Source organism: Saccopteryx leptura, chromosome 1 (assembly GCF_036850995.1).
Source record: "Saccopteryx leptura isolate mSacLep1 chromosome 1, mSacLep1_pri_phased_curated, whole genome shotgun sequence".
NCBI lineage: Eukaryota > Metazoa > Chordata > Mammalia > Chiroptera > Emballonuridae > Saccopteryx > Saccopteryx leptura.
Genome location: NC_089503.1, coordinates 71969898 through 71993982, shown reverse-complemented (window position 1 = coordinate 71993982; position 24085 = coordinate 71969898). Strand labels below are relative to the sequence as shown.

Sequence of the window (24085 nt, the reverse complement as noted above, 5' to 3'; positions counted from 1 at the left end):
AGTCTATCAACAGATTTTAACAATAAAAAAGTATCACACTGGAGACAATTCATTTTGGAAGTCACAATTTCTCTTCCCTACCAAACTAAATTCAGCTCTAGATACTTTAGTATCCAGAGACTTCAAGTCTACCTTATAGCTAAGGTAAAATTTACAAATACTGTATGAGAATGCATGGCTCTTCAATAAGGCTCCTGCTTATTCCCAACTGCTGATTTCACTGCTAACCCCATGTGGTTCCCTTTACCTGGTTAACTATGAATCCTTTATCCCCAGTGTTTGTGCAACATGGTAGGTACTCAACAGATGTCATATGAAAGCTAATGAATTCATAGAAAGGGCCTTAGAGATCAGATTATATAGAAGGCATAAAAGCAGTAGTTTAGTGTTAAGACACTGATACGGGGATGCGATTGAAACAGGCCAAGTTATAACTTCCCTTATCTTCTAACTTCGAATCTTTCCACACATTTTATTTAAGCAGCAAGTGGTAAAGAATACATGGGAGAAAATTTGCAATATAGTGGGCATTATTCAGATTACTGTGTAGGTCCATGGTTTGCCAGTTAAGGGACATCTTGCAATGTCTCTGGTCTCTACTGAATACAGGCCAGAGATGCTGCTGAACACCTTACAATGAACCTCAAGAGCAGCCAGGGCTGAAAATTCCAGGTGTCTGTGAAGAGTGGCTGGTATGTTTCACAAGCCACCCTGTGGTGTTAACTGGCATTTAAACAGCTTAACAGCAGAGCCAAAGGGAAGATTAGGGAGGGAACAACACAACTTTTTTTTCTCTGCCTTTTTTATTTTATGTAAAATCCTAGGGCTGTATGTCTACAAGTTCTTTGAAGTATCTTAGATATCACCTAGTCTGATGACTCTTAACTAAGCGTACAACTGAGCTGATAGCCTGCAGTTTTCTCAACTCATCTTGGCCCCAGCCCTACTCAGTCAGAATCTCTGAGATTTGGATTCTCTGCGATAAAAGGAAGAAGCAGAAGTGTAAAATAGGTGTTCAAGTGCTTCTAACTGACTAGTGGTAAAGGATCCTAGCAATCCCATCATGGAGAATTAAAGCAAAGGGAAATAAAAAGAATTTATCCATACTAATGGCTGCACTCGAAATAACTTAAAAGATCTTTTCAAAATTACATTCCTAGGTCCTTGTACCAGATTTAGAATCTGTGGGGTAAGGTCTAGGAATCTATTTTTTACAATGTTCTCCCAATGATTATGATCCAGAGCCAGATTTGAGACCACCCATATAATAGTTCATTCAGTTCAGCTTCCCAGGAATCCTTTCCTATATTTGATTAAGTTCTAAGAGCAAAAACTTTACAGTTTACTTGCAAAATAACAGAAGATACGTTTTTTTCTATTTGTCCCACTAAGTACAACTTGAAAGTATGAAAGGAAGAGAGGAGGCAAACTGATTAGGAATCCTGGGACATGCAGGAAATTGAATTGCCTGGTTTTCTTTTCCCTCATTTATGTATCTCCGGCTAGGTGTTGGGAAAGTCAGCAATTTAACAACTCTAATGGGCGAAGACAAACACAGAAACAACAACAACAAAAAAACCCAACCTCTCACCCCCAAAGTTCTGCTCTCTACAAGAGACCAGGAAATGGCAACCTAGCAAGAGAGAAATTTTTCAGACAAATGCTCTACTATAGCCAAATACTACAGAAAAAACTATAGACCTGCCCCCATATGAACCAGCCAAGGCCTGTGGGGAAACGCTTCTCAGGTGGTAACTAAGCATCTCAGTATGTAATAACCTGATTCCCTCTGCCCTTTATGGTAATAAGGTGACCCCTCCCCTTCTCTCTGTCTGGAGTGGTATTAGAGGAAGCCAGGAAGAGACACCTACCCCCTGCAGTGTCGGGTGGAACCGACCTGAGCAGCAGTAATGATTCCTGTCAGTCTCTTCAGCTAGGGTAGTGCCACCTGAGGTGCAGTGGAAAGCCTGAACTCCCTCCCAGCAGTAATAAAACACCATCACCAAGTCAACAAGAGCAGGGAACAGGAACTTCCCTCGCTACTTGCCAGTTATGAGGCAGCACTCCCCTTCCCCAGCTGAAAATTTATCAGAGGAAGCCTGCTATAGGAGATCTAAATAAGATCCAGAGTTCAGAATGTCATACCAAAAAACATAATAATCTCAACTTCAATGAGAAAACAGATGCCAACAAAAGATGGCATAAATGTTAGATCAAAGATTTTAAAGCAGCCATCATAAAAATGCTTCGCCTGACCAGTTGGTGGTGCAGTGGATGGAGTGACAGCCTAGGAAGCAGAGGACCCAGCTTCCAGGCCCCAAGGTCACCGGCTCAAGAGCAGGCTGATCTGGCTTGAGCACAGGATCGCTGGATGGAGCGTGGGATCATGGACATGACCCCCATGGTTGCTGGCTTGTGCAAGAGGTCATCCACTCGAGTCACCCCCCCACACACCCCCACAGTCAAGGCACATAATGGAAAACAACTACTAAGGTGCTACAACCAAGAATTGATGCTTTTCATCTCTCGCCCTTCCTGTCTTCCAGTTTCACCCCCCTCTCTGGCTTAATAATAAATAAACAAACAAACAAATAAATTAAGAAATGCAACACAAAATCCTATATATAGTGACTATACCTAGAGCAGAGGTTCTCAACCTGTGGGTCGCGACCCCGGTGGGGGTCGAACGACCAAAACACAGGGGTCGTGGCTTTAGGTGGTCCCTGTGTTTTGGTCGTTCAACCCCCGCCGGGGTCGCCACCCACAGGTTGAGAACCGCTGACCTAGAGGGAATGAAGAGGGAAATGAGGGTGTTCTCAGACTATGAAAAACTAAGATAATTTGTCACCAGCAGACCTACCCTAAAAGAATGTCTACAGGAAGTTTTATGAACAGAAAGGAAATGATAAAAGAAGGGATCTGCAGTTGGGAATCCGCATATTCAGAAGCCCAACTGTAGTTACACAGAGTTCTGACTGTGTGGGGGGCCAGAATCCTTTACCACCATATTGTTCAATGTGTATAACTTATACATCATATATAGAGTAACATCTAGCCCATACACCAAAAAATCTATACAAAGAAATATATTCAAAAATACTATAAGTGCCCTGGCTGGTTGGCTCAGTGGTAGAGCGTCGGCCTGGCGTGCGGAAGTCCCGGGTTCGATTCCCGGCCAGGGCACACAGGAGAAGCGCCCATCTGCTTCTCCACCCCTCCCCCTCTCCTTCCTCTCTGTCTCTCTCTTCCCCTCCTGCAGCCGAGGCTTCATTGGAGCAAAGATGGCCCAGCACTGGGGATGGCTCCTTGGCCTCTGCCTCAGGTGCTGGAGTGGCTCTGGTGCGACAGAGCGAAGCCCGGGATGGGCAGAGTATCGCCCCCTGGTGGGCGTGCCGGGTGGATCCCGGTCGGGCACATGCGGGAGTCTGACTGTCTCTCCCCATTTCCAGCTTCAGAAAAAAAAAAAAAAAAAAAAAAAAATACTATAAGCAAATCAAAATGAATTTCTAAACTATGTTCATATAACCTATAGGAAGTTAGCAGAAAAAATTCCAGAAAATAAAACATGAAAATAAATTAAATGGCAGACATTTTGTAATAATTGATATGTTAAGGCTCAAATATAAATGGTCTAAAAATACCAACTAAAAGTTTGACAGCGTGGGTTTAAAAAAATGACCCAATTATATGCCACCTACAAGAAAAAACTCACTTCAGATATAATATGTAGATTAAAAGTAAAAGTTGGAAAAGGATATACCATGCAAACAATCAAAGAGAAGCAAAAATGACTAAATTACAACCAGATAAAGGAAAATTCAAAAGAAAAATTACTAGAGACAGAGATGGATAAAGGGCCAAGCCACCAACACATGGCAGGCAATGGTAAGTATGTAGCACCAACCAAAAGAGCTGCAAGAAATCGTAGAACTGAAAGGGGAAAATCCACAATTATAACTGGAGACTTCAATATCCATCTCTCAATAATAAAACAAGTAGAAAAATAAACAAAGATATAAATAAATACATCTACACCATCAGCCAAAAGGATCTAAGTGATATTTACAAAACATTCCACCCAACAGAATACACATTCTTTTCAAGCTCCCATGAAACACACCCAAAACAGGATCATAAAACAAATCTCAAAAAATTGTAATAAAATCACCTCACCTGGTGGCGCAGTGGATAAAGCATTGACCTGGAATGCTGAGGTTGCCGGTTCAAAACCCCAGGCTCACCCAGTCAAGGCACGTATGAGAATCAACTACGTACTATAAATTGATGCTTCCTGCTCCTCCACCCCCATCTCTCTCTCTCTCTAAAATCAATACATCATTAAAAACAAAAACAAAAAAAACCCACCCAAAAACCTAGACTGTGGTGGCACAGTGTATAAAGCATCAACCTGAAATGCTGAGGTCGCCTGTTTGAAACCCTGGGCTTATCAGTCAAAGCACATATGAGAAGCAACCAAAGAACAGCTAAAGTGAAGCAACTATAAGTTGATACTTCTTGCTCCCTGCCCTCACTCGTAAAATCAATAAATCAAACCTTGTTTAAAAATTATAAAAAATCAAAATCATAAAGAGTATGTTCTGACAATAGAATCGAGGTAGAAATCAAAGCCTTTGCCAGGTAGCTCAGTTGGTCAAAGTGTGGGAGTGTGGTTTCAATCCCCAGTCGGGGCACATATAAGAATCAACAAGTAAATGCATAAATAAGTGGAACTGATGTACTGCTCTCTCTGAAATCAATCAGTAAGTAAAAATTTTTAAAAGTCTCAACTGAATAACCTAAGAAAAGCCTCAAGTCACCAATCTAAGATCCCTTAAGAAACTAGTAGCCTGACTGGTGGTGGCACAGTGGATATAGTGTTGACCTGGGATGCTCAGGTTGCCAGTTTGAAACCCCAGGCTCACCTGGTGAACGTGCATACAAAAAGCAACTACTACAAGCTAATGCTTCCCACTCCCCCCTTTCTCTCTCTTCTCTTCTAAATAAATAAAATCTTTAAAAGAAAAAAGAAACTAGTAAAAGAATAAAATATACCCACAGCAAACAGAAGAAAAGAAACAAGAACCTTTCTTTCTGCAAAATGCTGGCAGGACTGACAAAAAGAAGACATACATTACCAATTTCAGGAATGAAACACAGGCTATTCACTAAAGACCTCGTGGATAACAAAAGTACAATAAAGGAATACTACAAATAACTCCATACACATATTTTACACTAAATGAGATGGACCAATTCTTCAAACAGCAAAGACTACCACAACTCACCAATATGAAATAGTTGATTTGAATAGACCTTTAACTATTAAAGAAATTAAATTTTTTATTTTAAAATTCCCCCTCAAGCCTGACCAGGCAGTGGCGCAGTGGCTAGAGCGTCGGACTGTGATGCGGAGGACCCAGGTTCGAGACCCCGGAGGTCACCAGCTTGAGAGCGGGCTCATCTGGTTTGAGCAAGGCTCACCAGCTTAGACCCAGGGTCGCTGGCTCGAGCAAGGGGTTACTTGGTCTGCTGTAGCCCCACGGTCAAGGCACATATGAGAAAGCAATCAATGAACAACTAAGGTGTCTCAACGAAAAACTAATGATTGATGCTTCTCATCTCTCTCCGTTCCTGTCTGTTCCTATCTATCCTCTTTCTGAGATAGACTCTCTCTCTGTCTCTGTAAAAAAAAGAAAAAGAAAAACAATTCCCCCTCAAAATATTCTAGGCCTAGATGATTTAACTGGAGAATTAAATCAAAGAACTGACAGCAATTCCATATATCTCTTCAAGAAAATAGGAGGGCAGACTCCCAACTTCAGATCAGCATCATACCTCATGAATACAGGCACAAAAATCTTAAGAATTATACAGCATGACCAAATAAATGTATTCTAGAAATACAAGGCTATATCAATAATCAATGACCAATCAACGCAACCTACTATATTAATAGGCTACTAAACAAAATTTAACACCCATTCATAATAAACATCAAAAAAATTAGGAAGCCTGACCAGGAGGTGGCGCAGCGGATAGAGCATCCGACTGGGATGCAGAAGACGCAGGTTCAAAACCTGAGGTCGCCAGCTTGAACGTGGGTTCACCAGCGTGAAGCCATGGGATCACTGGCTTGAGTGTGGGATCCTAGATATGACCCCATGGTCACTGGCTTGAGCCCAAAGGTCTCTGGCTTGAGCAAGGAGTCACTCACTCTGCTGGAGCCCCCAGGGGTCAAGGCGCATATGAGAAAACAATTAATGAACAACTAAGGTGCTGCAATGAAGAATTGATGCTTCTCATCTCTCTCCCTTCCTGTCTGTCCCTATTCTGTCCCTCTCTCATGCAAAAAAAAAAAAGGAAAAGTGGGCAATTCTCAACTTGATAAGAATATCTACAAAATACATACAGCTAATATGCATACTTGTAAAAATCTAAAATATTTTCCCCCTTAATATCAGAAATAGGTCAAGGATGCTCTGAACACTGCTAATCAACACAGTATAGGAAGTTTACCAGTGTAATAGGCAAGAAAAGGAAATATAAAGCATCCACATCACAAAGAAAGCTATAAAACTGTCCTTATTTGCAGTCGACAAGATGGTCTATGTAGAAAATCCCAAGTAATTAATAAAAAGCACTCCTAGAGTAACATCTGATAGGTTACAGGATTCAAGCAAGATTAATATGCAAAAATCAACTATTTCTACATACTAGCAATGAACACAGACACAGATATTAGAAATACCAATTGTTTTCACTCAAAAAAAGTGAAATATTAAGATCTAAATCTAACAAAGCAGATACAGAACTTGTATGCTAAAAACCACAAAATGCTAGTCATAAAAATCAAAGACCTAAATAAATGGAGATACCATATTCATGGATTAGAAGACTAACCAGAGTAAAGATAGTAATTTGCCACCAAGTTGACATATAAATTTAACACAATTCTGAGGAAAATCCTCCCTCCCCCCAAAATAATGCCTGTAAGACTTTTTTATAAATGTAGACAAGATTATTCTAAAGTTTATATGAAAAGGCAAAGTAACTAGAATAACTAAAATAATTTTGAAAAAGAATAATAAAATGGAAGAAATCATTCTACCTATTCTAAGACTTACTACAGAGCTAGAGTAACCAAAAGTTTGTATGTAGCAGTGGTGGAGTACTAGAATGGAAAAGAAAAATGAGAAACAGCCTCACACAAGTAGGGCCAAACAATTCTGACAACGGTGCAAAAGCAATTCAAAGGAAAAAGAATAATCTTTCATAAATGGTACCAAAACAATTGACTATCTATATGCAAAAAATAAACTACCTAAAACCTCATACAAAAATTAACTTTAAATGGATCATATATTTAATATAAAACACAGTATAAGACTTTTTGAAGAAAGCACAGGAGATAATTTTTAGGATCTATGGGCTTGGTAAAGCGCATTTAAACATTATCAAAAGCATGATCCATAACAATTTTCTTTTTAAAAAATAAATTGAACTTAAGCAAAATTAGAAACATTTGCTCTGAAAAGACCTTGTTAAGAAGATGAAAACAAGCTACAGAGTGGAAGAAAATATTTGCACACTATATATCTGACACAGGATTCATATTTAGAATATATTAAGAATTCTCAAATCTCAACAGTAAAAATAAAAAAAACCAATCCAATTAGAAAATGAGCAAAAGATATGAAGAGACATCATAGGAAAGGATATATGGATGGTAAATAAGCACATGAAAGATGTTCAACATCACTAGCCATCAGGGAAATGCAAATTAAGACCACGATGAGATATCACTACACACCTATCAGAACAGCTAAAATAAAAAATAGTGACAATACCAAATGCCGGCGAAGATTCCGAGACACTCGATCTCTCCTACATTTCTGGTGGGAATGTAAAATGGCACGGCCACTCTGGAAAATAGTTTGGCAGTTTCTTAAAAAACTAAACAAACTTAACCATGACCCAGCAATTGCCCTTCTAGGCATTTATCCCAGAGAAATGAAACTTAAGTAAGTCCACACAAAAACTGTACACGATTGTTTATTAGCAGCTTTATTTGTAATAGCCCCAATCTGGAAAGGACCAAAATATCCAACAATAGATGGATGACTAAATAAACTGATGCATCCCATACCATGGAATACTACTAAGCAATAAAAAGGGAAAGTACTGATACACACACGTGGATGGCATTATGAGTGAAAAAAGCCAATCGTAAAAGGCCCCCATACTATAACATTCTTGAAATGACAAAATCACGTGATAAAATGACACACACACATTGTACAATATCAATTTCCTATATCTGATATTGTATTGTTATGTAACCATTGGGGGAAACTGGGTGACGGGCAATTTGGGGCCTCTCTGTACTATATTTAAGCTTCTTGTGAATCTAATTTCAAGATCAAAAGTTTTTTTAAAAAGGTAAAACTATCTACAAGGTCAACAAAAAAATAAATCAGGCTCTGCCCAAGAAAACGTGAAATGCCCTGAAATCCACACAAGAAAGGAAACTGGATAGCAATTTCTCCAAAATTGACAATCCTAAATGTTCAAGATGACATCACCAACAACTTCTCTAAATTATCAGCAAAAAAATATATAAATATATATACATCAACATGCTAGAAGAGGGGTTGGCAAACTACAGCCCATGAGCCAACTCCAGCTGTTTCTATATGTAAGTTTAACTGAAATGGACACAAACAAAAAAAAGCTACTACTGGCTTTAGATATTGGTTATTTAACAATAACACTGGAAATCACCATATCTTACAAATTAACATTTTTTTATTGAAACACAAATGATAATTCATCGGGATGTTTTATGCCTATAACAAGTTTGCAAACCTATCAAAGTATCTTAAGACTTAAAAATAAAAACAAAATAAAAAAAACCAAAAACTTCCCATCTGCCATCCAATTAACCAAACTGCATTAAAAAACCGTACTCCCTAAAAAGATCCATCTCACACAAACAATGGAAGTACAGCTTAACAGCAGTTACCATACCTTGGAAAGTATCAAATCACCTAACCATCGCACACAATCAACATAATTCCTATGTATGTCTCTGGTAGAAAAGTCAGGAAAGTGAATTTTCTGAGAAATAAATGGCCTGAAATGGAAATGTCAAAAGTTAAGAGAAAAAAGTATAGTAGATTCACACTAATTTTTATTTTTGGATTTATAAAACTTTGAAAAATAAAATATGACTATTGGTTTGTTTGGGGGGTTTTTGTTCCTAGAAAAACTGAATACCTTCTTGTCCAACTATGAATAGCTAAAGTCTTATGCCATTTTTGTTTCATTATTTTTTTTTCATTATCGGCTCTCAATTCAATTTTGTATTTCTCCTATGAAATTTCATTTATAAAAATTGCAGTTTCCTACCTTACTATACTATATATAGGCCAGATTTAACTAATTCTGGCTAGCCTAACCAATAATAAGCAAAGACATCTGATTACAGAGCTGAAAGTTTTTCATAGAAAATACAAAGCTACGTCTTCAAGCCTTTAAAATATTAAGTCTATGAAAGTCAACACATCAGGGTTATTTCAAAAGATAGTCATTTTTCTAGGAACAATGACACATCATTCCAAAGGCTGCTAAAGAGATTACATGTGAGTTTGCCTTGAGCAAAAATTTCTGAAAATGGTACCTGATAGGAATCTGACACTAGCTAGTTTTCCTGCATTTAGGAGAGTAAAATACGGTGCCATTTTTTCCCTTAAAAATGATTCTGTGAAGACCATAAACTAGAAGTTGCTACCAACTCTGCAGTTAATTAAAAGTATACCTAACATTTCTAATTTAGAATGATTCATTTTGTGTACTAAAATAACTGTGTAGAAGTTTGATATGCCATGAATTAGTTATGTCTTGGGCAAATCACACCTACTCTCTACTTTTCTCACATATGCAAAAAGGATGTCCGGTTGGCCTGACTGGTGTTGACTTGGGATGCTGAATTCCAGGTGAGAAACCCCTAAGGTTGCCGGCTTGAGCGTGAGATCATCAAAATGATCCCATAATTGCTGACTTGAGCCCCAAATCACTAGCTTGAGCAAGGGGTCATTGGCGTGGCTGGACACCCCTCCCCCACCTTGTGATGGCATGCATGAGAAGCAATCAGTGAACAACTGATGATGCAACTACAAATCAGTGCTTCTCATCTCCCTTCCTGTCTGTGTCTCTCTCACTCACTTAAAAAGGTCCTGGCACATAAGGAAAGCAACCATATGCTTCTCTACCTCTCTCCCTTCTCTTCCCCATACACTAAGCATATGAAGATAGCTTGGTGGGTCTGAGCCTATCAGCCTCAGGCACTAAAAATAGCTCGGCTCAGTACTTGAGTATGGCCCCAGATGGGGTTACTGGGTGGTGGATCCTGGACAGGCCACATGTAGGGGACTATCTCCTCTCTTCCCCTCTTCTCATTTAATTAAAAAAAAGGGGGGGGGTGTTGGGCTGAATCTTTTCTAATATTCCTTCCAATACAAATTCTGGAATCACTATTAAAATATTAATGATCTGATATAAATTCTTAACTCTGCTATAATTATGTTAATTGCTTTTAAATCAAATATACATTATTAATCCTTTGGATAAACCTCTCAAGGAGAGAGGAGTGACCAGCATAACTCACTGTTATTATCTATAAACTATGAAATATAATTTCTATGTATTCCAGAGCTACTAAAAATATAAAAACATAAATTTAGTACTGTACTAGCTCTTAGTGTTTTAAAATATAAATCTGAAAGTTCTACTAATCCTTAGAGGCCACTGAGGTTTGAAGAATGTGTGTTGAAACATTTAGTAATAGGTACGAATTTAACTAACAATCTATTATTATTAGTCTGGCTATATAAGCATAAAATAAATTCTAGCTCTTTGCTGAAAATAAGTGCAAATAAAGTTAACATACACAGACATAAAGAAAGAACTGAGGCATTTCAATTATACTGAGAAAACTACAGGGTTCCCACCTCTTAGTCCCAAAGGAGCAAGGCTCCACTTTGTAATTTTCTCTATTTAATGAAATGAGTAGCAATTAGGAGGAAGCATTATATTATTAACATGAATTAAAGCTAAGAACCCTATTTAAATGACAAGATTTACTATCTTGAATTAAAATTTGCACTGTTGACTAATTATGCCAATAACATTTTTCTGAAGGGTCCTTTGCTCTATTCCACAGTAAGTTTATGAGGCTTAAAATTTTTATAAATGAAAAGCCCCACCATATGCATGCCTAAATAAAAATAAGTGAAATGTGCTACTAAGTTAGTGAAAACACGATTAAAGGGAATTTTGAAAAATGAACCACAAATACACTGGATTAAATATAATAAATGACTTCCGGTAGGTGGAGGAGGGTGTGGGGGTTGTTGATGGATGCAGATTAACTTAGGGTGGGGAACACACAATACTTTACAGATGATGTGCTGTAGAATTGTGCACCCAAAACCTGTATAATTTTGTTAACCAGTGTCACCCCCAGAAATTCAATAAAAAGGAAAATAAATAGCCTCCACTGAAAGTCAGTAATTTTTATGGTATATAAAGTTTTTTAAAGAGGGGCTTCTAAACTTAGTGTTAGGAACTTATACAACAATTTTGAAAAAGTAAAACTCATCTTTTCAACAGCATGATATATATACTTGTTTTATATGCCACAAACGTTACCTGTTAGTTTTATTTGGGTTATAATCATAAGATTCCTTAATTGCATTAATCATTCTCTTTGAATTAATCCTCCAAAGTTTAAGAGAGTGATCCATACCACAGGACATTATTTTTTCACCCAAAAGATCATAATCCTGTATGTAAAACAAAAAAGCTTAAATTAAATATTTTTCCAAATTATACTATTCAGTTTTCACCTAATGCACAGCATTGTAAAAATTGTATATTTCAAACCACCCACACTAACATTTTGAGTTTCACTTACCCATGTTGAAAATAACCTTTAAAATATTTCCTTTGCTTGATTTTGAAGGTAAATTAAATGCTGGGGTATGACAAATACCTGAATAGTTGTATTGCTTTTCTTTGTCTAACCCTAATAATGCAATGAAACTGACCTAATAAAGCAATGAAAATATATGTGAAGCTATCATGAGTCCTTAGACAACTGATACTTTATCTGTAAACCTAAGTCAAAAACTTTAGTCATATTGGTCTTAGCGCTCCCTTTGAAATACATTTTTTAAATGTCTTAAAAAGAAAATAAGTTTATAAAGTTTATCACTTACTGTTTACTAATTGTTAATTGGCACCTAACAAATGATCTATTGTAACAACCTTATTCCACCTTACCTCATGATTGAGACACTAGCACAAAGATGCTATTTAATTTAGCACGTGGTTCATGAGTTAATAAAAATCTCACACATCAATCCTTCTAATAGTGAACTACCGTATTATAGAGAAGAAATACAGACTGTTATCTGTTTTCATTTTAAGAAACCAGAATAGAGAATACTTAAGAATCTTGGCTTTTTCACACATAAAACCAAAAGGAGAATGCTACTGCAACTCCTAGAAACTCCAAGTTGGCAGAGTATCTTCAGGTTTTCACAAAATCATACCAGCTGCAACTATAGGAGTATTTAGTAACTCCAATTAAAATGCTATATGCGGCCCTGGCCGGTTGGCTCAGCGGTAGAGCGTCGGCCTGGCGTGCAGGGGACCCAGGTTCGGTTCCCGGCCAGGGTACATAGGAGAAGCGCCCATTTGCTTCTCCACCCCCACCCCCTCCTTCCTCTCTGTCTCTCTCTTCCCCTCCCGCAGCCAAGGCTCCATTGGAGCAAAGATGGCCTGGGCGCTGGGGATGGCTCCTTGGCCTCTGCCCCAGGCCCTAGAGTGGCTCAGGTCGCAGCAGAGCGACGCCCCAGAGGGGCAGAGCATCGCCCCCTGGTGGGCAGAGCGTCGCCCACGTGCCGGGTGGATCCCGGTCGGGCACATGCAGGAGTCTGTCTGACTGTCTCTCCCCGTTTCCAGCTTCAGAAAAAAAAATACAAAACAATAAATAAATAAATAAATAAATAAATAAAATGCTATATGCTTTAAAATATGGTGCCCCTTTACATAGCTTAACGAAAAAGAACTGAATAGCTGTAAAACAATTAGATAACCTACAAATAAAACAAAAATAAAGCTACAAAATGTAAAAATCTGAAACCAAACTAAAAACATTTATTATCTTCACGCTGTGGACAGATTGGTTGGCTAGAGCATCACCTTAACAACATCAAGTTTGCAGGTTCGATCCCCTTTGGGGCACATGCATGAATCAACCAATGAATGCATGAATGGGTAGAAAAACAAATCAATGTTTCTCTCTCTCTCTCTAGACTCAATAAATAAAATTTAAAAGTAAATAAGTAAAAACACGTATCATCATAAGAGACCATATGGCCCTGGCTGAGTAGCTCAGTTGGTTCGAGCATCCTCACAATACACCAAGGTTGCTTGTCTGAAACCCAGTCAGGGCGTATACAAGTCAGCCAATGAATGCATAAGTAAGTGGAACAACAAATCCATGTTTCTCTCTCTCTCTCTCTCTCTCTCAAATCAATCAATCAATCAATCAATAGTTATATAAAGAATCAACCTATGAATGCATAAATCAATGGTGGAAGAAATGGATGTTTGTTTCTCTTGCTCCCCTTTCCTCTCTGAAATGAGTAAATATAAAAAAATAAAATTGTAAATGTAACAACATACCCTTAAAAAGTTATCTAAAACTCAGTTTAAGTACAATAAAACACTTTCTAAAAATAACTTATATTTCAAATGCAAATAAAAGATAGTTTCTTAATTGCTAACTAGGTTTTCCCCTTTATTTTAAAGAGAAAAAAAAACATCAATTTGTTGTTCCATTTCTACTGCTCACAAAAATTAGGGGATATTTAATCGCTTCATATTCATTTTGAAATACCCCCTAATTTTTGTAAGCAGTATATTTATGCATTCATTGGCTGCTTCTTGTATGTGCCCTGACTAGGGATTGAACCTGTAACTTTGGAGTATCGGGATGACACTCTAAGCAACTGAACTACCTGGCTAGGCCACGGCTAACTAGTTTACCCTTTAATACCAAGAAACGGCAAAACAAATGTTAAGTTGGTGAGTTTAGATCAATAAAGGAAAAAGGAAAAACAAGTTCATAGTATTCTTTCATGAGATCCAGGCACTGGTACAAACCAATGCTTGTGAACAAGTAAAACATAAAGAGCCCTACTTGCTTTATTTCTTCACCTGTAACATAAAAACCCTGCATATCACATGTAAATGAAATGACTGTCAGGCTATATGGGGAAAAAAACACATGCTTTCTCGTAAGGAAAGAGTACCAGGCAGATTGCTCACAGTTATGTGCACCTGGAAGTCACTGCCCTGCAGCTTTCAACTTACAGCGCTTAGAACTTCATCTCTGTGCCCTTCGACACCGCCAAATATTGCCACCAGAGTGTCCGTTTGGATATTCCATAGTCGTAAAGCATGATCTAGTACAGACAAAAAAACTAAGATGAATTTTTTATCACTCATTTATTGTGGATGTTCAAAACCTCTTTAAAGAAATAAAAATTACAAGTTTGGACTTATTCAAAGTAAAGAATAGATCCGTATCACTTCCTATATTTACGTCACAAACAGATTTGCCTAGGTATAGTACAAACTTTTTTTTTGTATTTTTTCTGAAGTGAGAAACAGGGACACAGAGAGACAGACTTCCACTTGCGCTGAACCGGGATCCACTCGGCCAGCCCACCAGGAGGTGATGCTTTGCCTATCTGTGGCATTACTCCATTGCAACTGGAGCCATTCTAGCACCTGAAGTGGAAGCCATGGAGCCATCCTCAGCACTCAGGCCAACTTTGCTCTAATGGAGGCTTAGCTACAGGAGGGGAAGAGAAAGAAAGAAAGGAGAGGGAAAAGGGTAGAGAAACAGATGGGCGCCTCTCCTGCCTGCCCTGGCTGGGAATCAAATTGGGGACTTCCACACTACAGGCCAATGCCACTGAGCCAACCAGCCAGGGCTAGCACAAACTTTTAGGAAATAAAAATATTTATGATCTTAAAATTTTTTTTAACTTATTTACCCAATTTCCTTTAAATAATATCCTTTTTGATAAAGATATGTTTTGAGATAAGAAAATACAGCCTGACCAGATGGCGCAGTGGATAGAGTGTTGGACTGGGATGCAGAGGACCCAGGTTAAAAACCCTGAGGTCTCAGGCTCAAGCGCAGGCACATCTGGCTTGAGTGTGTGGGGTCGCTGGCTTAAGCGTGGTATCATAGACGTGACCCGATGGTCGCTGGTTTGAGCCTATGGTAGCTGGCTTGAGACCAAGGTCACTGACTTGAGCAAGGAGTCACTCACTCTGCTATAGCCCTCCCACCCTTGGTCAAAGCACATATAAGAAAGCAATCAATGAACAACTAAGGAGTCGCAACAAAGAACTGATGCTTCTTATCTCTCTCCCTTCCTGTTTGTCCCTGTCACAAAAAAACAACACAGGTCTTTGACATAATTCCACTGTATCCATTTATATGTGAAAGAGGAGTGAGCAGATTTAGAAGATTTCTACAGTAAAACCAATAATAAACCTACATATCTCAAGACATAATTTTACAGTATTACAGACCTTTTAAAAATTATAACTGTAATTCAAGCAATCTTTTTCCACTAAATATCAGCAACAAAATAATGTACAACAATATAAATGCCATGTAAAATGTACTATAACAATGTTCACACTGTACATGAATATTAACATACTACATTGATTACATGTACTTATTATTGTTTACAATGTACATACTATATTACACTAATACATTATGTTGGTATATAGTAGATTATTAATTGTCATAAAAATGACTTGATTTTGCCTGACCAGGTGACGCAGTGGATAGAGCATTGTACTGGGATGCAGAAGACCCAGGTTCGGAACCCCGAGGTCACCAGCTTGAGTGTAGACTCATCTGTGCAGGCTCACTAGCTTGAGCATGAGGTCAGTCTTGAGCGTGGAATTATAGCCATGACCCCATGGTTGCTGCCTTGAGCCCAAGGTCACTAGCGTCAGCTAGGGGTCACTCACTCTGCTGTTGCCCTGGCCCCCATCAAGGCACATTTGAGAAAGCAATCAATGGACAACTAAGATGCCAAAACAAAGAATTGATGTTTCTCATCTCTCCCTTCCTGTCTGTCTATCCCTATCTGACCCTCTCTCTGACTCTGTCTCTGTCCTAAATAAATAAATAGCCTGACCAGGAAGTGGCGCATTGAACAGAGCATCAGCCTATGACGCAGAGGACCCAGGTTCAAAACCCTGAGGTCACCAGCCTGAGCGTGGGGTCACTGGCTTGAACATGAAATCATAGACATGACCCAGTGGTCACTGTCTTAAGCCCAAAAGGTTGCTGGTTTGAGCAAAGGGTCACTGGCTCAGCTGCAGCACCCCGCCACTGCAACAAAGAATTGAGGCTTCTCATCTCTCTCCCTTCCTATCTGTCCCTCTCTCTCTCTCACCAAAAAAAACAAACAAATGAAAAAAAAACTCTTTCTGACAAAATGGGGGAAGAGCAGAGTTAAAAAGTTATGAATACTTAGAACAAGTGAGGCATTATGGCCTCTGTTACTTGTAAAAGAATACCTGAGCCCAACTACTGTTATAAAGAAAAAGCTATCAGTGCTTAGGTGTCAATTTCAAAAAAAAAAAAAAAAAAATATATATATATATATATATATATATATATATATATATATATATATATATATAAATAAATAGTTTTCCATAAGAGGTTTAATATGAGCAGATTGGGGGGGGGTATATATTTGACAAGAAAATAAATTTGATTATAATGTAGAAGTGAAAAAAGTAAGGACAATCAAGAACAGAATGTAGCAATTAAGAACGACTCATCATCTCAGAGCTGTCAGAAATGATTCAGAGGCCTGTCTGAACCAGAATAAAAGTATACTGCTGATATAGGCATACAGAGCAAGGCAATGCTAAAAGAGGTATGGGAAATAAACCAAACAGCTTATGCAGAAGAAAACTGCATTTTAAGGAATTCTATAGGGCATGATTATAAAACAAAAGCTTTCATATAAAAGGCAACATGGACTTTCAGATGCATTATTTCTTATTACATGACTGAACAGAGTAATAGTTGCAAATCTTAACTCTTAAAGATACAATTGATGGTGTGCCACTTAAAATTAATAAAACTTAAAATATAATTCAGCTGAGGATCAAGTTCTAGAACTATCATAATGCAATATGGTAAACAATAGTAATATAACTAATAGTACCAATTATTTTACTTCTGTTTGATGTAACAGTACATTTCATGTTCCCTTTCCCCAATTCTTGATTTGGGGATGCTAATGTAGCCTGTGATAATTTCCTAACAAAACTTACTATTATAAATTCTTTTTTAAATTTGGCTTTTTTCCTTAGAACAGTTTGTCCCTTAAAATATAATCATTTCCCTTTCTTACCTTTACTCACTGACAGGAGAAGATTTGGATCTCTTGGGTGAAATTTCAGCTCATTGATTGCATTTCCATGGCCAACATAGTGCTACAATAAATTTAAAACATATGACCTTTCATATAAAAATAAATTCTATTGTAAACTATTTGATCAGAATAAATTTTACTAAGAAAAAACAAATTATTTTTCAATATTCTTAATGGAAAACTAGTTTCACTTAAAAAAAAAAAATGCTCTAGCCCTGCCAGATAGCTCCACTGGTTAGAGCATCAGCCCAAAGTGGAGGCTGCAGGTTCGATTCCCGGTCAATTGCTAAATGAGCACACACAGGAACAGCTCGGTGTGCCTGTCTCTCTCCCTCCCTTCTTCTCTGGCTAAAATCAATACATAAATAAGTAAATAAATTTTAAAAATGCTCTAAAGAAGGACAAACATATGGTGATGGAAAATGATTTGACTTTGGGTGATGGGCACACAACGCAATCAATAGTTCAAATGCTATAGGAATGTTTATCTAAAACTTATGCATTCTAATTGATGAATGTTGCCCATTAAATTTAATTTCTAAATTAAAAAAAAAGATGCCGAAGTCTCACCTGCAGTTAATTGGATTTGATTGGATTAGCAGGGGCAAGAGATTTGAAAGATTTTCGGGTGATTCTACTGTGCCCAAAGCGTTAAAAACTTCTATCTAACGTGATTTATAAAACTTAGCATCAACTTCCAAGGCTTCAAGTTTCAGTCCTATACAAAATGCCCTTGCCTCTATACCGCTACTTAGGGTGTGCTGAAAAAGGGACACACTTATCTTCTGTTCATTTAGAGCCTCTCGGAATAAGGCAAGACAGAAGAAAAAATAACATTGCAAATAATAAAAATATCCCATTTATTCCTTAATTTGCATTATCCAAATGTAACAAAGTTCTCAAAAGACTTGTCTAAATGATGAAATAAGCAAAATACAAATCAAATTGGAAATTGTAGGCACTGATTCCTTTAGTTTTAAATTCAACATGACAAGTTTTCACAGCTGTGAATTCAAAAGAAATCAGATCTACAATATAACCAGAAAACCCACCTTTATGCACTGCATTGTTATGGGATTAATTATCCTAATAATGCCTCTAGATCCAGCCACAGCCAGCAGAGGATGGCTTGTATTGCTATCATACGTCCATGCACAAGTGTAAAAGTTTTCATCAGCCTACAAAATGGTGGTTAAGAAAAGTAATGTTTTTTTGAAAAGTAAACATGTCAGCAATTACAATACACACTACATAGAAACCTCTAAAAGACTGCTTAAGCTTTTGACATAGAAGTTCCTATTTTTCTTTACCAAATTTAAATAATGAAGATTTTTAGGTCTAAAATCTATACCAAAGGATCAAACAAAACTAGTCCTTCCACTCAACTTTGATTACTCTTTAGCTGTTTGCATACCTTAACTGTTTTGAAAGCAGCCAGATAATATGTAAATGATGGGCATGGTTGTGTCCAAATAACTTTATTTACAAAAACAGCTGAATGACCCATTACCTCAATAAGAAAGGCAAAAACAAACAGAGAAGGCCAGGCCCAGAGGCTGTACCAAGCTTTCCTATCTAACTCTTTGGCTTTTTAAATAAATCTTCTTTATAAATCCCTGTTTTGCAGTATTTTCTTTGCTAAATGAACATGTGTATTTTTCCCTATAGGCTTTGTTGATGAAATACTTTTAGTATGACTTCCAATCCTAGCTTCGGATCAACTCAAGTTCATCAGTAATATAGCAGCAGGTTTTAGCTATTCATCACTTCTATTATTGGATTTCCAGTACTCATCTCCAGACAACTGTATCACCTTCTCTTATGTCTACCCTACAACTGATTTCTAGGGACTAGAAAAACTAGACAATTAGATACCAGAGATCTCTTGGGTGGTAGTGAAGAAATAGCACTGGTTAAGATAAGAACAATATAACTTTAGGGAACAAATTAATTTAGAAATGTTTTCCAGTGTATTTATTGAAAGTCCGTTCCTTTAGCCCAAAATAGTGAAAACTCAGGAAAGGATACATCAGCATCCACATAGGACTGCAATAGCCGGATTTCTCCTTGTGAGTGACATTCATATAAAGTAACCTAATGAAAACAAAATACATTTTATCTCAAATACAGACAGGCATACTTCTGCTTTTCAACATATTTTTGTGAGAACTGTAGCTATAAAAACCATTGTTTCAAAATAGCTCCTTTAAGGAAGCCATTATAAAGTCTAAGGCATTACATAATTTCCAGAATATATTAAATATTATAATACTAACCCCCCTTTTCAAGTTAATTTTGACAGAGAACAGAATGCCAGCACTAAGATACAAAAAACAAATATAAGTGAATAGTTATAGATGTGAACAAAAACCACCTTCATCTTTGCATCCTTTCATGCTATGACCTTCGACCAACCTCACCATTCTTATAGTAAGCATATAAAAGCCTTAGTTAATGATTATCTGTGTTCCCTAAAATGTAACCGTAATACTTTTGTTAGTAATGTCCACTATGAATATCAAACTGATGACAGCACTGACCACCAGGAAGTATGATCCCTGGTACTGCTACATTCTTTGTCCCTTTGTCTTGTCAATCAATAGTACCTGAGTTATATTATAAAAACAATATAGAATCAGGAGTCTTTAGTGGAGAATTTATACAAAACTACTGTGCAGTCTATCTACTTAGGCATAATCGTTCCAAAGTAAATTACCCTATAATAAATTGTTATATTCTGTGGTTGTCCAGTGGTTAGAGCATTCACCTGGGACATTGAGGTCCCAGGTTGGGCACGGGATCATCAATATGATCCCATGGTCTCTGGCTTGAGGCCAAAGGTCCCTGGCTCAGCTGGAGTGCCCTGCCCGCTGCCCCATCAAGGCACAGTCTGAGAAGCAATCAATGAATAACAAAATTGCAACAATTACGTGTTAATACTTCTCATCTCTCTCCCTTCCTATCTCTGTGTCTGTCTCTCCCTTTTGCGCCCCCCCAAAAAGAAAGACCCTAGCCCGAAGGCTCAGTGGATATAGCATCAGCCCTGTATGGGGATGTCCAGAGTTAGATCCCCAGTCAGAGCACATGAGAAGCGAACATCTTCTCTTCCCCTCCCTTTCCTCCTCTCGCAGCCAGTGGTTCCACTGGTTTAAGAGACAGCCCCAGCTGCGGAGGATAGCTCAGCTGGTCCCAGCATCAGCCTCAGGCTCTGAGGATAGCTCAGCTGATTTGAGCACTGGCCCCAGACGGGAACATGGACCCCGGATAGGCGCATTTGGAACTCTTGTCCATTTCCTCTCCTCTTGCTTAAAAAAACTCTGAACATACCAATCTATTTCTGGATTATTCTTCCTAACTCCTACTACAGTACTAATGAATACCCAGAATGTTACCCATTAAGACTCAGAGGAACATTTTTTCCCTGAAGTGATTTCAATTTAACAAACTCCTGAGATTTTCTAGGAAGCACAAGGGAATTTTCCTGTTTTCCACTTATGTGCCCAGCATGGTTTTATCCATGCACTTTCTCAATTCAAGATACTCTTCACTTCCTTAAACAAAAACAAATGTTTACTGCAAATAATTAAAATACTATCAATAGCCTGACCAGGTGGTGGCGCAGTGGATAGAGCGTTGGACTGGGATGTTGAAGGACCCAGGTTCAAGACCCCAAGGTCGCCAGCGTAAGCATGGGCTCATCTGGCTTGAGCAAAAACTCACCAGCTTGGACCCAGTGTCACTGGCTCCAGCAAGGGGTTACTCAGTCTGCTGAAGGCCCGCAGTCAAGGCACATATGAGAAAGCAATCAATGAACAACTAAGAAGTCGCAACACGCAACGAAAAACTAACGATTGATGCTTCTCATCTGTCTCCATTCCTGTCTGTCTGTCCCTGTCTATCCCTCTGACTCTCTTTCTGTCTCTGTAAAAAAAAAATAAAAATAAAAAAAGACTTTTAAAATACTATCAATAATTATATATATGTCCACTGGATTTATGTTTTGCATTTGTAGAGAGGAACTATGTAGGTAGAGCGCAGAGCGCATTCCTAGCAGCTGTGGCTGATGCAATGCTGTGAGAACACTCCAGCACCTGAAACCCTCCTAGGCACACCCAGGAGGGAGCTCGCCCACTGTAAGGAAGTAACTCAGCGCCAACCAGGCAGCTCCCTGACCTTTCAGCCACTGGCTTTGAGGAACATGCTGTAACACCCTATAGGCTGAACCCATGTATATAAGCTAGCTTACTTCCTGAATAAATCGGATCTGCGTCACTGAACCTGGTCCCCGGAGTCGGGCCTTGTCCACAGAACTATATTTATTTTTAAGAAATCACAAACTTTTTGTCCAAATTAGAATGATGAACTAAAATCACTTCCAAAGGAGCAACATATAAATAAATTCTTTCAACCACTCAAAACAAATTAAAACAAAATATTAACAGATACCTGTTTCATGAACAATTGGAGGTTAATAAGTGAAATCTATAATGCTTCATTTTTACATAAAGGAATTATGTCAAATTGGCTATACAAAATTTATATCAAAATCATTACACATATTATCTTAAAATCAGACTCTAATAATCAAACCAAAATAGCAAACAGATCCCTTAACACTTACTCTGTTACTTCCTACAGTTGCAAACACTAGTGGATCCCCTTCTTTACTGTGCCAGTTAAACTGAACTCCAAACAATGGTTGATTATGATCTTCCTATAAAATAATCATAAGAAAAATATATTTTAGAAACCCAAAATGGTAGTAAACTGAGCATCCCCCTAATAACATTTTTCCAAAATGAAAGCCATTATTTTGTAATTATCACACATAAACTGACTTCTCACTCGGTCACTGGCTTGAGCACAGGCTCATCTGGCTTGAGCATAGGATCACAGACATGACCGCATAATCACTGGCTTGAGCAAGGGGTCACTAGCTCAGCTGCAGCCACGCAGTCATGGAACATATGAGAAAGCAATCAATAAAAAAACTAAGGTGCCACAAAGAAGAATTGACGTTTCTCCTCTCTCCTTTCCTATCTGTCCTTATCTGTGTCTCTCTCCTTTAAAAAAAAAAAAAGGGCAATTAACAATGGTGGACCAGGAGAGGCCATAAACTAAACTCATTTACTAGAAGACTGATTATAACAAATATTAACTTTTGTTAACCAAGTTATTTTTTCAGTCTCAGGATTTTACTGGCAATCTCTTGGATTGAATAACTTTTATATTCACTTTAAGTCACTGTTTTTCACTTGTAAAGTCTAACAACTTCCAATTCATACCTTTTGAAAAGCCATAGCTTTAAGCTTTGAAATATTTCATCAAAATATTTATTTATTTATTTATTTATTTACCCCCCCACACACACACACCCACACAGAGGGACACACAGACAGGAAGGGGGAGAGATAAGTATCAATTCTTCATTGCAGCACCTTAGTTGTTCATTGTTTTCTCTTATGTGCCTTGACCAGGGGGCTACAGCAGACCAAGTGACCCCTTGCTTGAGCCAGTGACCTTGGGCTCAGGCTGGTGACCTCGGGGTCTTAAACCTGGGTCTTCCACGTCCCAATCTGACGCTCTATCCACTGCACCACCGCCAGGTCAGGCTAATCGAAATATTTAACTGACAATTAAAACAACCTTCCCAATACACTATCTAAAAATAGGTTGATGTAACTATACATTAACATGAAACTACAATGGGCACTACCTTTTTAAAAAATACATACTGAGGCCTGACCTGGTGGTAGCACAGAGGATAGAGTGTCAGTCTGGGATGCTAAGGACCCAGGTTCAAAACCCCAAAGTCTCTGGCTTGAGCCCAAGGTCGCTGGCTTGACCAAGGGGTCACTAGCTTGGCTGGAGCCCCCCAGTCAAGGCACATATGAGAAAGCAATCACTGTACAACTAAGGTGCCACAAGTATGAGTTGATGCTTCTCATCTCTCTCCCTTCAGTCTATCTATCCCTGTCTCTCTAAAAAACTGGAAACAAAATATATATATATATATATATATATATATATATATATATATTCCTTTAAGAGTATAATCTGAATTTTGTTACACAGAAAAATAATTTCCACATAGCCATAGTAATTTATACATTTTCTTTGAAAACAATTACAAATAAAACAAAATATAAGAGAAATTTTTTATTTATTTTTTTTCTTAGGCTTTTCTTTTTTTTTGAAGAGTTCAATATTTTTAAAATGGCAGAAACTAAGAAAGACATCGGTTTCAATTTATGCTGGCTCAAAGTTAATGAGTCACCTTCAATTCTTTTTAGTAACAGGTACTCAGAAGTGGCTTGTATTTTTAAGTTTTATCAAAATATGAAGAGTAACATTTTCCAAAACCTTACATTTGAATATAAAAATAAAAAACAACCTGCAGTGTTAGGAATTACCCATTAAGACAAAATAGAAAAAGCTAAACAAATGTGGAATGGATTATAATTATGCAGCCTTCACTACAAAAACAAAATTTCCAAGTACTGTCATTTGAAAAGAACTTGACA

General features: G+C 37.9%; 1 protein-coding gene across 2 annotated transcripts in view; it reads right to left on the bottom strand.

Annotated features, from left to right (window-relative positions):
- The window catches only part of EED (embryonic ectoderm development), a 37133-nt gene that overhangs the window by 2207 nt on the left and 10841 nt on the right, over positions 1–24085 (bottom strand). Inside the window, exons 3-10 of one of the 2 annotated variants that reach the window (XM_066370319.1) lie at positions 22183–22275; positions 19590–19655; positions 18614–18739; positions 17541–17622; positions 14443–14534; positions 11710–11843; positions 9028–9133; positions 7848–7922 (exon numbers count right to left, since the gene is read on the bottom strand). In XM_066370319.1, coding sequence (XP_066226416.1) covers positions 7848–7922; positions 9028–9133; positions 11710–11843; positions 14443–14534; positions 17541–17622; positions 18614–18739; positions 19590–19655; positions 22183–22275 — 774 coding nt within the window. The remainder of the gene's footprint in view (positions 1–7847; positions 7923–9027; positions 9134–11709; positions 11844–14442; positions 14535–17540; positions 17623–18613; positions 18740–19589; positions 19656–22182; positions 22276–24085) is intronic. The other variant, XM_066370328.1, reaches the window with a different exon arrangement.